The sequence below is a fragment of the Heptranchias perlo genome, unplaced genomic scaffold, assembly GCF_035084215.1.
Source record: "Heptranchias perlo isolate sHepPer1 unplaced genomic scaffold, sHepPer1.hap1 HAP1_SCAFFOLD_162, whole genome shotgun sequence".
NCBI lineage: Eukaryota > Metazoa > Chordata > Chondrichthyes > Hexanchiformes > Hexanchidae > Heptranchias > Heptranchias perlo.
The window spans coordinates 457981-472724 of record NW_027138881.1 but is presented as its reverse complement, the minus strand read 5'-3'; the positions used below and the strand labels follow the sequence as shown (position 1 = coordinate 472724).

At 43.8% G+C, this 14744-nt stretch overlaps 1 protein-coding gene across 3 annotated transcripts in view; it reads right to left on the bottom strand.

The window, feature by feature from the left end:
* Positions 1 to 14744, bottom strand: part of LOC137309338 (protein myomaker-like) — a 35576-nt gene that overhangs the window by 16201 nt on the left and 4631 nt on the right. For all 3 annotated transcript variants that reach the window (XR_010959817.1, XM_067977595.1, XM_067977596.1), the window contains exons 3-5: positions 14544 to 14658; positions 9863 to 10011; positions 9061 to 9177 (exon numbers count right to left, since the gene is read on the bottom strand). Coding sequence is in view for 2 of the 3 variants with exons in the window: in XM_067977595.1 (XP_067833696.1) it covers positions 9061 to 9177; positions 9863 to 10011; positions 14544 to 14658 (381 nt within the window). In the remaining variant the exon portion in view is untranslated. The remainder of the gene's footprint in view (positions 1 to 9060; positions 9178 to 9862; positions 10012 to 14543; positions 14659 to 14744) is intronic.

Sequence of the window (14744 nt, the reverse complement as noted above, 5' to 3'; positions counted from 1 at the left end):
GGATGTCCTTGCCATGGAGAGAGTGCAACGAAGGTTTACCAGACTGATTCCTGGGATGGCAGGACTGACGTATGAGGAGAGATTGGGTCGACTAGGCCTATATTCACTAGAGTTTAGAAGAATGAGAGGTGATCTCATCGAAACATATAAAATTCTAACAGGACTAGACAGACTAGGTGTAGGGAGGATGTTCCCGATGGCTGGGGAGTCCAGAACCAGGGGTCACAGTCTCAGGATACGGGGGTATGCCATTTAGAACAGAGATGAGGAGAAATTTCTTCACTCAGAGGGTGGTGAACCTGTGGAATTCTCTACCACAGAAGGCAGTGGAGGCCAAGTCATTAGATGTATTCAAGAAGGAGATAGATATATTTCTTAATGCTAAAGGGGTCAAGGGATATGGGGAAAAAGCAGGAACAGGGTACTGAGTTAGACGATCAGCTATGATCATTTTGAATGGAGGAGCAGGCCCGAAGGGCCGAATGGCCTACTCTTGCTTCTTTTTTCTATGTTTCTATAGTGACCACAATTCAGTTAGTTTTAGCATTATTATGGAAAAGGACAGAGTTAAATCAGGAGTAAACATTTTAAATTGGGGGAAGGCAAATTTTACAGAGCTAAGAGGTGATTTGGCAGAAGTGGACTGGACACAACTACTTGAGGAGAAATCAGTGGCAAGCCAGTGGGAGGCACTAAAAAGTGAAATTCTACGGGTACAATGCAGAAACGTCCCCTCAAAGAAAAAGGCTGGCACTGTCAAATTTAGAGCCCCCTGGTTGTCTTGAAGTATACGGGGCAAGATAAAGCAGAAAAAGTAAGCTTATGAATGTCAAGGAAAACTAAATACTGCAGAAAGCCTAGAGGAGTATAGAAAGTACAGGGATGATGTAAAAAAGGAAATAAGGAAAGCAAAGAGAGGGCATGAAAAAATATTAGCTAGTAAGATTAAAGAAAACCCAAAGATGTTTTATCAGTACATTAAGAACAAGAGGATAGCTAAGGAAAAGGTGGGACCTATCAGGGATGATAAGGGTAACTTGTGTGTAGAAGCAGAAGATGTGGGTAGGGTTTTAAATGAATATTTCGTCTCCGTATTCACAAAGGGAAGGGATGATCCGGACGTAGTAGTTAAAGAGGAGAGGTGTGAAATATTGGATAAGGTAAACATAACGAGAGAGGAAGTACTAGAGGGACTGGAATCCTTGAAAGTTGATAAGTCACCAGGCCCGGATGGATTGTTTCCTAGGCTATTGAAGGAAGCCAGGGAGGAAATAGCGGATGCTCTGAGGATCATTTTCCAATCCTCACTAGATACAGGGGAGGTACCGGAGGACTGGAAGACTGCAAGCGTGGTACCATTGTTTAAAAAGGGCACAAGGGAAAGGACGAACAATTATAGGCCGGTCAGTCTGACCTCGGTGGTGGGCAACCTATTAGAATCAATACTGAGAGATAGGATAAACTGTCACTTGAAAAGGCATGGTTTAATCAGGGATAGTCAGCATGGATTTGTTCAGGGAAGGTCATGCCTTACAAATCTGATTGAATTCTTTGAGGAAGTGACAAGGAGGATTGATGAGGGTAGTGCAATGGATGTTGTCTACATGGATTTTAGTAAGGCATTTGACAAGGTCCCACATGGCAGACCGGTCAGAAAGGTAAAAGCCCATGGGATGCAGGGAAATGTGGCAAATTGGATCCAAAATTGGCTCAGTAACAGGAAACAAAGGGTAAAAGTCGATGGATGTCTTTGCGAATGGAAATCCGTTTCCGGTGGTGTGCCACAGGGCTCAGTGTTGGGTCCCTTGCTGTTTGTGGTATATATTAATGATTTGGACTTGAATGTAGGGGGCATGATTGGCAAATTTGCAGACGACACAAAAACTGGCCGTGTCGTTGATGGTGAAGAGGATAGCTGTAGACTCCAAGAAGATATCAATGGGTTGGTGGAGTGGGCGGAAAAGTGCCAAATGGAGTTCAACCCGGAGAAGTGTGAGGTAATGCACTTAGGGAGGGCAAACAGTAAAAGGGAATACGCAGTGAACAGAAATATATTGATGGGGTAGGGGTAGTGAGAGACCTTGGAGTGCATATGCACAGGTCCCTGAAGGTGGCAGTACAGGTAGATGAGGTTGTGAAGAAGGCATACGGAATGCTCTCCGTTATTAGCTGAGGTATAGAAGACAAAAGCAGGGATGTAATGATGGAACTGTATAAAACGCTGGTAAGGCCACAGCTGGAGTATTGTGCGCAGTTCTGGTCACCACATTACAGGAAGGATGTAATTGCTCTGGAGAGAGTGCAGAGAAGATTTACAAGAATGTTTCCAGGGCTTGAAAACTGCAGCCATGAGGAGAGATTGGATAGGCTGGGGTTGTTTTCCTTGGAGCAGAGGAGGCTGAGGGGAGACTTGATTGAGGTGTACAAAGTTATGAGGGGCCCAGATAGAGTAGACAGGAAGTTCCTGTTTCCCCTAGCGGAGAGTTCAAGAACTAGAGGACATAGATTTAAGCTGATTGGCGGAAGGATTAGAGGGGACATGAGGAAAAACTTTTTTACCCAGAGGGTGGTGGGAATTCGCTGCCCGAATTGGTGGTGGAGGCAAGGACCCTCAACTCTTTTTAAAGGTACCTGGACCTGCACCTAAATGCTGTAAGCTGCAGGGCTACGGACCGAGTGCTGGAGAGTGGGATTAGAATGGGCACCTGGTTGTTTTTTGAGCCGGCACGGACACGATGGGCTGAATGGCCCCCTTCTGTGCTGTATCTTTTCTATGGTTCTATGGAGCCAATGTCGGTCAGCGCGCACATCTTACTATGACTGAACCCACAGCCTTTTGTGGGTGCAATTCAGGTATGGGGTGACGTTATGAATGCACACTGCCAGCGAGGTGCCACCTCTGGCAGGTGTGCATTCTGGAATTTGTGTGCATGGTCCTTGCGAATTTCCATTCATTAAAATCAATGGATGGAAAATCATGGCAAGTGCACCTGCCATTTTCCCCATTTGCTTCTGCAAGACCCAACAACAGGAGCATGATTTTGTAAAAATCAGTTTGTTTTTTTTTAAAACAGCATTTCCAGCATTTAAGTGACTGGAGAAAAGTGGTAAGATCATAAAACTTGCATAATAATTGGACAAAAAACGTCATTTTCTGGTAATAATGGGATCAATTATTTTTGTTATGTTGCAAAGTAGTGATTTTGCACAAGTTCAGAATTTCCCAATGATGTGAAAAATGAAAATCGCTGGAAATACGTGCATGAAATTGCTGCAGGCTCGGGGAACAGACACACAGGGGGTCAAATTGGTCTTTGCCAATAGCGTGAGACGGGCTCACAGCAAGTCGACAGCCTGCTTTACATCACGCCCAATTTTGCCCGTAGCGAGAGATGGGCTCACAGCGAGTAGACAGCCTGCTTTGCACCACGACCGGTTTTGCCAGTAGTGCGAGACAGGCTCACAGCGAGTCGACAGTCTGCTTTACATCGCGCCCAGTTTGCTTTTCCATTAACCAATATTTCCCCCAGAGACCTAGAAAAGCCTGGAGCTTCATATGCAAAGCAGAAAGGTTTGGCTTGCTCTTATTCAGCTGGGTCACAGGAAGGACGACTGCATCAGTGGTCACTTGGCTGAGACGAGATGTTCTGACAGGGAAGGCTGACAGTTTGTCAGAAGCAGGAAAAGTGACAGCTATTTGTTTAATTATTACAAACTTCGATTTAGAAAAATGGTAAATGCAATTGCAAAGTCAGTTATGTGTGTGAAGTGCATGATGTTGACTTTCCTGTATCCACAAGATATCCAGGAGGATACACATGCATAAGGTGTTGGAAGGTTGTGTTGCTCGAGCAGAAAAATGCTGAGCTTGAGCACAAGCTGACCCCATGAGCTGACCAAAACCTGGTTGAAATCAAATAATGGTTGGGGAGTTAACGCAGGGTTTTGTGTGTTTTAGGAAGGATTGGTGGTGGCATTATTTGTTAAGATAGGGACTAGTTACAACAGGGTTGGATGCAGAAAGTGGTACTGAGTGGATAGAATTAAAAGACAGTAAAGGGGAAAAGTTAGTAATATGAATGTGCTATAGGCCACCAAATAATCAAAGGAAGGCTGATGCAGTTTTTTGGGAGACGATGAAACAGTTGAGTGCCAAGTCTTCAGTAGTAATCTTGGGGGAATTCAATCTTCCTCATATTGACTGCAATGCACAATGGGGACAATCTGCATCGAGCAGGAATTTATTGAAATTGTGTGAGACTTGTTTCTTAAACAGTACGTTAAGGAGTCCACAAGGGGTAGTGTAATGTTGGATTTAGTTCTAACGAATGAGGAGGGAACAATTAGCAAAGTAGAAGTAAGTGAGAATAATGTTCTGGCAATTTCAAAAGGATATTTATTAAGATGCAAAAGGAATGTATCCCTGGAATAGGTCAGGGCAGAATAAAAGAGTATAACCAGTTTGGCTTACTAACAAAGCATAAAGAAAGCATACAATTTATTTTAATGTTCAGGAAAGGAACAAGATAGGGAGATCTATAAAGATAGGCTGAGGAATGCTAAGAATTGTTACGGGCTGCAGACGGATCACGAGGAAAACATCGCTGGAAACTTTAGGCAAAACAGTAAAGCATTCTTCAGTTAAGTCAGGAGTAAACAAAGGGTGCAAAGAAGGGTCAGTCCACTAAACAATGACAATGAGGAAATGATGTCTGAAGATAGAGAAATTGCTGAAGTATTTAACAGTCATTGTTCACAAAAGAAATGGAGAAAGAAATGCTAGAATCAGGGGTACAGTTTAAAGATGAATGTAGTCTGAAAAATTGTAAAATCATGAGAGGACATCCTGGGGAGGCTGTTCAAGTTCAAAGTAAATGAGGCTCTTGGCTCTGCAGGAATTGGCTCAATAACTGGGAGTTCTCTTGTGGATATTTCTCAGAGTTCACTGGACTTGGATCAAATCCCAGAGGTTAGAAAGTAGCAAATGTGGCTCCCATCTTCAAAAAAAGGGGCAAGGGATGAACCGTCAAATTATAGACCTGTAAATCTTACTTCCATTGTTGGGAAAATACTTGAAAATATTATGAAGGATAATATAAGGGAGCATCTTGAGGGGCATGAGCCAATCCAAGGCAGTCAGTATGGTTTTAGGAGTAGGAGGTCATGCTGGACTAATTTATTAGATTTTTTGAGGAGATGACAGACTTTGTAGATAGGGGAGAGACAGTGGATGTTATCTACCTGGATTTCAAGAAGCCATTTGACACTGTCCCACATAATGGACTACTACATAAGATCCAAGCTCAGGGGATAAATGGGAATGTATTAAAATGGATAGGCAAATGGTTGGTTGGTAGACAGCAAAGAGTAGTAGTGCACAGTCAGGTATCTGGTTGACAGCCAGTTACCAGTGTGGTGCCACAAGGTTCAGTGTTGGGGCTGCTATTATTTGTAATTTTTATTTAGAGGAAGCAATTGTGTCCAAATTTGCAGATGATACCAAATTGGGAGCAGTGGCAAATGATTATCAATGAGCACAAATTCAAAAGGATCTTCACAAGCTTGATAGGTGGGCAGAGAAATAGCTGAAGTAATTCTTCCTGGCTCCACAATAAAGTAAAAGAATTCAAACTTGCCTTTCCAGTGGCAGCCTCCAGCAGTCCTTTTAAGGGCCACTGGTTTGACTATCAAGTGCCTGAGAATATCGACTGCAGCATGCAAGGCACCATAGAAAAGATACAGCACAGAAGGGGGCCATTCGGCCCATCGTGTCCGCACCAGCTCAACGAACAACCAGGTGCCCATTCTAATCCCACCTGCCAGCACCCGGTCTGTAGCCCTGCAGCTTACAGCACTTTGGGTGCAGGTCCAGGTATTTTTTTTTTTTTAAAGTTTGAGGGTCCTTGCCTCTACCACCAATTCGGGCAGCAAATTCCATACATCCACCACACTCTGGGTAAAAAAGTTTTTCCTCATGTTCCCTCTAATCCTTCCGCCAATCAGCTTAAATCTATGGCCTCTACTTCTTGAACTCTCCGCTAGGGGAAACAGGTACTTCCTGTCTACTCTATCTAGGCCCCTCATAATTTTGTACACCTCAATCAAGTCTCCCCTCAGCCTCCTCTGCTCCAAGGAAAACAACCCCAGCCTATCCAATCTCTCCTCGTAGCTGCAATTTTCAAGACCTGGCAACATTCTTGTAAATCTTCTCTGCACTCTCTCCAGAGCAATTACGTCCCTCCTGTAATGTGGTGACCAGAACTGCGCACAATTCTCCAGCTGTGGCCTTACCAGCGTTTTATACAGTTCCATCATTACATCCCTGCTTTTGTATTCTATACCTGGGCTAATAACGGAGAGCATTCCGTATGCCTTCTTCACAACCTCATCTACCTGTACTGCCACCTTCAGGGACCTGTGCATATGCACTCCAAGGTCTCTCACTTCCCCTACCCCTCTCAATATATTCCCGTTTACTGCGTATTCCCTTTTACTGTTTGCCCTCCCTAAGTGCATTACCTCACACTTCTCCGGGTTGAACTCCATTTGCCACTTTTCCGCCCACTCCACCAACCCATTGATATCTTCTTGGAGTCTACAGCTATCCTCTTCACCATCAACTACACGGCCAATTTTTGTGTCGTCTGCAAATTTGCCAATCATGCCCCCTACATTCAAGTCCAAATCAATAATATATACCACAAACAGCAAGGGTCCCAACACTGAGCCCTGTGGCACACCACCGGAAACGGATTTCCATTCGCAAAGACATCCATCGACTTTTACCCTTTGTTTCCTGTTACTGAACCAATTTTGGATCCAATTCGCCACATTTCCGTGTCCCATGGGCTTTTACCTTTCTGACCAGTCTGCCATGTGGGACCTTGTCAAATGCCTTACTAAAATCCATGTAGACAACATCCACTGCACTACCCTCTTCAATCCTCCTTGTCACTTCCTCAAAGAATTCAATCAGATTTGTAAGGCATTACCTTCCCTGAACAAACCCATGCTGACTATCCCTGATTAAACCATGCTTTTCCAAGTGAAAGTTTATCCTATCTCTCAGTATTGATTCTAATAGTTTGCCCACCACCGAGGTCAGACTGACCGGCCTATAATTGTTCGGCCTTTCCCTTGTGCCCTTTTTAAACAATGGTACTACGCTTGCAGTCTTCCAGTCCTCCGGTACCTCCCCTGTATCTAGTGAGGATTGGAAAATGATCCTCAGAGCATCCGCTATTTCCTCCCTGGCTTCCTTCAATAGCCTAGGAAACAATCCATCCGGCCCTGGTGATTTATCAACTTTCAAGGATTCCAGTCCCTCTAGTACTTCCTCTCTCGTTATGTTTACCTTATCCAATATTTCACACCTCACCTCTTTCTGCCACAGTCGCAGGTGAATTTTGCAAAGGAGGCTTCAAATAGGCGTTAGGCCCTTTGCAAATAAGGAACCTATCTCTGTTTCAGGTGTGCACTCTTGACACCTATGCAGGAGCCATTACCAATATGGCAGGTGCTGTACTTCCAGTGTGGAATGAGCACGTGCTTGCCATATTGGACCCTTTTTTTTTTATTCATTTGTGGGATGTGGGCATCACTGGCCAGGCTGGCATTTATTGCCCATCCCTAATTGCCCTTGAGAAGGTGGTGGTGAGCCGCCTTCTTGAACCGCTGCAATCCGTGTGGTGAAGGTTCTCCCACAGTGCTGTTAGGAAGGGAGTTCCAGGATTTTGACCCAGCGACGATGAAGGAACGGTGATATATTTCCAAGTCGGGATGGTTCGTGACTTGGAGGGGAACGTGCAGGTGGTGGTGTTCCCATGCGCCTGCTGCCCTTGTCCTTCTAGGTGGTAGAAGTCGCGGTTTGGGAGGTGTTGTCGAAGAAACCTTGGCGAGTTGCTGCAGTGCATCCTGCAGATGGTACACACTGCAGCCACTGTGCGCCAGTGGTGGAGGGAGTGAATGTTTAGGGTGGTGGATGGGGTGCCAATCAAGTGGGCTGCTTTGTCCTGGATGGTGTCGAGCTTCTTGAATGTTGTTGAAGCTGCACTCATCCAGGCAAGTGGAGAGTATTCCATCACACTCCTGACTTGTGCCTTGTAGTTGGTGGAAAGGCTTTGGGGAGTCAGGTGAGTCACTCACCACAGAATACCCAGCCTCTGACCTGCTCTTGTAGCCACAGTATTTATGTGGCTGGTCCAGTTAAGTTTCTGGTCAATGGTGACCCCCAGGATGTTGATGGTGGGGGATTCGGTGATGGTAATGCCGTTGAATGTGAAGAGGACTCTCTCTTGTTGGAGATGGTCATTGCCTGCCACTTGTCTGGCGCAAATGTTACTTGCCATTTATCAGCCCAAGCCTGGATGTTGTCCAGGTCAAGCTGTACGTGGGCACAGATGGGCCTGTAAAATGGGTGAGGCGCGATCCAATTTCTAAGCCTCAGCAATTTCCTCCCTCAAGATCCTGGGATATATCCCCTCGGTCCTGGTGCTTTATCTTCCTTTAGCCTAACTAACTGGTCAAACATTTTTATTTTGTCCATCACAATATTGTTCATCTCACTCTCACCCACTTCAGAATTCACTCTTAAACATGGTCCTGAGTTTTTACACATCAGATATGTGGCTGACCAAAAGTAATCTTGGTTAACTGTTTAGGAGGTGTTAGAGTTTGTAGGTCGTGGAACGAGAGGGATGGAATATCAGAGGACTACGGCCCCTGAGCTGCTCGGTCACAGATATTAGTGGCCAAATGTAGGACTACACTGGCAGCGGCCGGCAGCAGCTCAGTTGGTCTCTTCTCAGCTGAGGAACGGTGCAAGGTGAGGGTATGGGACATCTGAAAAAAGCTGTATTTTTTAGTACAATTATTAGTTTGATAGAAAGCTATGTTACATGGGACTTTGTGATGTTGATTCACTCGGTGGTGTCAGTAATAAATGGCAAAGAACTGAACTGTAATATGAACAAAAGGGAAATCTGAAATCTATCAGAAGTGAAAAGATGTTCTCCCAGCTATTAATTGTCATAGCTGAAAATGAAAATGCCTCCATTGTACCTCAAAGAAGAATCGCAGCATCAAGGCTAGTGCCCCGAAGCAGAAGCCAGGGCCAATTTGTTGTGTGTAGATGCTTTTATCAGGGTAAAGGCCTTTTTTGTCCTTCATCTTCTTTAACTGTGAAATTAAAAGTAGCAATTATTCAGCAATCTAGTTTATATTTAAATATATTATCCTTTATATCAAGAATTTTCTGTTAAACAATTAAAATGTGTCTTTCCCCCATCCCATTATAAGCTGCTGCATCCAAGCACTAGAAATGTCAACACGCCACCAAGTGAAAGTGGTTTCTCTGTAAAGCTACTCCACACAATGAGTTTCTGATCTGTACTGGGCTGTCTGAGGAGTTCCTAGGCACAATGCAGCAATTAAACCAGAGGGAGGGTCAGAGGGTAAGTGGACATACCCTCACTTTACTTTCTACCAACTGGTTGCAGAGCAGCATCAGCAGAGGCTCAGGCAACTTTCAATTCAGTAATAGTTATATAGGGAGTTATAATCCCCTCAGCAATGGGGGATGGGGAGAATAATATTTAAAAGTAGCAAAATTCTCAAAAGAAGCAGGCAAATTTACACAATGGGCAGTCTCACAGCTAAGTAATCCAAAGTCTGGATTAATAGACATTGCTTTATTATGCTGCTTCTAGGTTGCTTATTAAACAGATGGAATACTGAAATAGGAAAAAGACCAGGACAGAGGAATAGCCACGTAACCACAGAATACTAGGGGACCTGTATATAATGAACAGTAATAGTGATATTGCACACAGGCATGTTTGAACACTTCAGTGACCCTACGTACAAATTTGATGGTTATCATGAAGACAGCTGTTCCAATTGGTCCGGAGTAAACACCATAGCCCCATCGATCTTGATAGATCCGCACACTCAAAGTCAGCACTCCAAACATAACCAAAGTAGATCTTTTTGGTTCCTCAAATTCTGCTAATGCTAAATAGCAAATAAGAAAGAAATATTTGCATTTTTATAGTTACTTATTGTTTCACACAAATTACTGTTATGTAAGAAAATGTAATAGCCATTTTATGCACAGCAAGTTTCTAGAAACAGCAATTAGATAAACAATTAACACCTTAGACAATCCGCTGTGTTTTTCTTAGCAACTCGCTGCCAGCCTGTCTACTCTCAGAGAAATACCCTGTGTGCCTTTGGTATTTTAACCCCTTATATGCTGATTCTAACCATAAAGAATCCAAATCAGAAATTTAATAGAGATAAAAGTACATTTTTAATCACCCTCTCCCTCTCCCTCTGATTTTCCACCCCCTCCCTTTGGGAAAGGGCCTTGCCTTACTAACTGCCTTTCCAAGGTGGTGAGTCTCATATGGGAAACTTCAGCATGTAGAGAATCACAAGTACGAATCACTCCGTGTTCTGAGCCATTGTGCTAATTATGACACATGGGAAATTTTCAACTACACAAAATGCAGCTTCTTCCTCCAATTTTTTACCTTATATTTCCACTTTGAAAGATAATGACTTGTGCTGGTCTACAATCTGATGGGCACCAGGCATTGCCTGATACTTTGTTTAAGTGGCCATTCTTCATGTGAGGTTGGATAGTGAGTACTGCACACTATTTGATTTTGGGGGCATCACATCAGAATGAAATCCTGTTCACATCCAATACTCACTCTCACACACTTTCCAGCGGGGTCACTGAGCAGTATAGGACTGGCTGCCCTGGGCAATCAGTTTGCTTTTGAGGCCAGGAATTCTGAGGCCAATTGTAGCAAACCATAGAAAAGATACAGCACAGAAGGGGGCTGTTCGGCCCATCGTGTCCGCGCCGGCTCGAAGAACAACCAGGTGCCCATTCTAATCTCACCTTCCAGCACCCGGTCCGTAGCCCTGCAGCTTACAGCACTTTGGGTGCAGGTCCAAATACTTTTTAAAAAGAGTTGAGGGTCCCTGTCTCTACCACCAATTCGGCAGCGAATGCCATACACCCACCACACTCTGGGTAAAAAAAATTTTCCTCATGTCCCCTCCAATCCTTCCACCAATCATCTTAAATCTACGTTCTCTAGTTCTTGAACTCTCCGCTAGGGGAAACAGGAACTTCCTGTCTACTCTATCTGGGCCCCTCATAATTTTGTACACCTCAATCAAGTCTCCCCTCAGCCTCCTCTGCTCCAAGGAAAACAACCCCAGCCTAAACAATCTCTCCTCGTAGCTGCAATTTTCAAGACCTGGCAACATCTTTGTAAATCTTCTCTGCACTCTCTCCAGAGCAATTACATCCTTCCTGTAATGTGGTGACCAGAACTGCGCACAATACTCCAGCTGTGGCCTTACCAACGTTTTATACAGTTCCATCATTACATCCCTGCTTTTGTATTCTATACCTCGGCTAATAACGGAGAGCATTCCGTATGCCTTCTTCACAACCTTATCTACCTGTACTGCCACCTTCAGGGACCTGTGCACATGCACTCCAAGGTCTCTCACTTCCTCTACCCCTCTCAATATATTCCCATTTACTGCGTATTCCCTTTTACTGTTTGCCCTCCCTAAGTGCATTACCTCACACTTCTCTGGATTGAACTCCATTTGGCACTTTTCCGCCCACTCCACCAACCCATTGATATCTTCTTGGAGTCTACAGCTATCCTCTTCACTATCAACTACACGGCCAATTTTTGTGTCGTCTGCAAATTTGCCAATCATGCCCCCTACATTCAAGTCCAAATCATTAATATATACCACAAACAGCAAGGGACCCAACACTGAGCCCTGTGGCACACCACCGGAAACGGATTTCCATTCACAAAGACATCCATTGACTTTTACCCTTTGTTTCCTGTTACTGAGCCAGTTTTGGTTCCAATTCTAATCATTTCTCTGTATCCCATGGGCTTTTACCTTTCTGACCAGTCTGCCATGTGGGACCTTGTCAAATGCCTTACTAAAATCCATGTAGACAACATCCATTGCACTACCCTCATCAATCCTCCTTGTCACTTCCTCAAAGAATTCAATCAGATTTGTAAGGCATGACCTTCCCTGAACAAATCCATGTTGACTATCCCTGATTAAACCATGCCTTTCCAAGTGACAGTTCATCCTATCTCTCAGTATTGATTCTAATAGTTTGCCCACCACCGAGGTAAGACTGACCGGCCTATAATTGTTCGGCCTTTCCCTCGTACCCTTTTTAAACAATGGTACTACGCTTGCAGTCTTCCAGTCCTCCGGTACCTCCCCTGTATCTAGTGAGGATTGGAAAATGATCCTCGGAGCATCCGCTATTTCCTCCCTGACTTCCTTCAAAAGCCTAGGAAACAATCCATCCGGCCCTGGTGACTTATCAACTTGCAAGGATTCCAGTTCCTCTAGTACTTCCTCTCTCATTATGTTTACCTTATCCAATATTACACATCTCTCCTCTTTAACTACTATGGATCATCCCTTTCCCTTGTGAATATGGAGACAAAATATTCATTTAAAACCCTACCCACATCTTCTGCTTCTACACACAAGTTACTCTTATCATCCCTGATAGGTCCCACCTTTTCCTTAGCTATCCTCTTGTTCTTAATGTACTGATAAAACATCTTTGGGTTTTCTTTAATCTTACGAGCTAATATTTTTTCATGCCCTCTCTTTGCTTTCCTTATTTCCTTTTTTACATCATCCCTGTACTTTCTATACTCCTCTAGGCTTTTTGCAGTATTTTGTTTTCTGTGACAGTCATAAGCTTTCTTCTTCTGCTTTATCTTGCCCTGTATACTTCTGGACAACCAGGAAGCTCTAGATTTGACAGTGCCACCCTTTTTCTTTGAGGGGACGTGTCTGCATTGTACCCGTAGAATTTCACTTTTTAGTGCCTCCCACTGGCTTGCCACTGATTTCTCAAGTAGTTGTGTCCAGTCCACTTCTGCCAAATCACCTCTTAGTTCTGTAAAATTTGCCTTCCCCCAATTTAAAACGTTTACTCCTGAATTAACCACTGCCAGGTGTGCTGTGATCAGATAACTCAGCACTGATTAGGGTCTGAATTTGGACTTTTTGATGGTGTTAATGGTTTAGTTCAGTTTTTACCCACTCAATGCACCAACAAGCAGGTGGGGTACCAAAGGCATTGCGACTGTTATGATTTTGAAGCTTATATAGTCAGTTGTGAAAGCATGACCTATTTTCCATATAGAAGCAACTATGCAATAGAAACATGCTATAAAGTTCCGGTCCTATTAGTACAGTACATAACGGAGGCACTGAGAAGTCCTACTGACTGTTTCCCCACATTATAACTTCAGTACAATTGTCATCTTATTGAGATAAAGTAAAGACAGCTTGTTGTGTACTGAACTATCCTGGACTACACTCCTCCCACACAGGCTTTCACCATCACGTGATATCATTAAGTGCATCAAACTGGAAAATGTCACAGGCGAGGTGAAAACTCTAGTCCTGGAATGTCCTAGAGATGGCAACTTTGACATTTAATCAGCCAAAAATTGCCACTCAGTTTTACTAATAAGAACTCAGTGCAAGATCAATACCTATAGTCTCCCATGATAGTAAATACATGGGTAAGCCCAGGTCAAATGGAAACGATCAGAATTCAACTTCAAAATTGAACATTTTGGACTATGTCTAGTGACATTGTAACTATTCAATTGATATTGTGAAAAAAAACAAACAAACAATTAGTAACACATTCCCCACAGGCTCCCTCCAGAACACATTCCCCACATCTACACACAGGCTCCCTCCAGAACACATTCCCCACATCTACACACAGGCTCCCTCCAGAACACATTCCCCACATCTACCCACAGGCTCCCTCCAGAACACATTCCCCACATCTACACACAGGCTCCCTTCAGTAACACATTCCCCACATAAGAGATAGGAGCAGGAGTAGGCCATTCGGCCCCTCGAGCCTGCTCCGCCATTTATTGAGATCACGGCCGATCTGATTTTTACCTCAACTCCACTTTCCCGCCTTTTCCCCATATCCTTTGAATCCCTTGCTAATCACAAATTTGTCTAACTCAGCCTTGAATGTATTCAATGACTCAGCCTCCACAGCTTTTTGAGGTAAAGAAATCCAAAGATTCACGACCCTCTGGGAGAAGAAATTCCTCCTCATTTCTGTCTTAAATGGGCGACCCCTTATCTGAGACTATGTATCTATACACAGGCTCCCTTTGGAACACATTTGCCACATCTATACACAATGGCCATTGAAACTCCTTTACTTGGATCTTACTTTTTAAAAATGGTTAAAATATTTTCTATAAATGATATATTTCTGACCATGCCCAGTTAGGATTTTCTTGCCTCGGGGTCTGTTCAATATTGACCTGCGGGGAAAGGTAGACTCAAACCTCTCTTGGTAATGGCAAAACAAAAGCAGTCTATTGTGTGTGCTCGGACACTGCTATAATTAACAAGACACCAGGTGTATTTGTGCTCCTGTAGGGAGGGATGTGCAGATTCAAACGGTTTCTTACCTATTAAAGTAACCCACATGGACAGGGCAGTGCCATAGACACTGAAATATTGCAGAGTATCATGGCGCATGATACACAGAACCGTCAGGCCTGGCCCTTCACATGCGTGGAAAAACTGGAAGGAGAAAGAAACAAAACTTCAATATATCGCGAATATTAAATGGAACGAAAGAGCTAAACTCTAAGTAGAGGAATCGATCA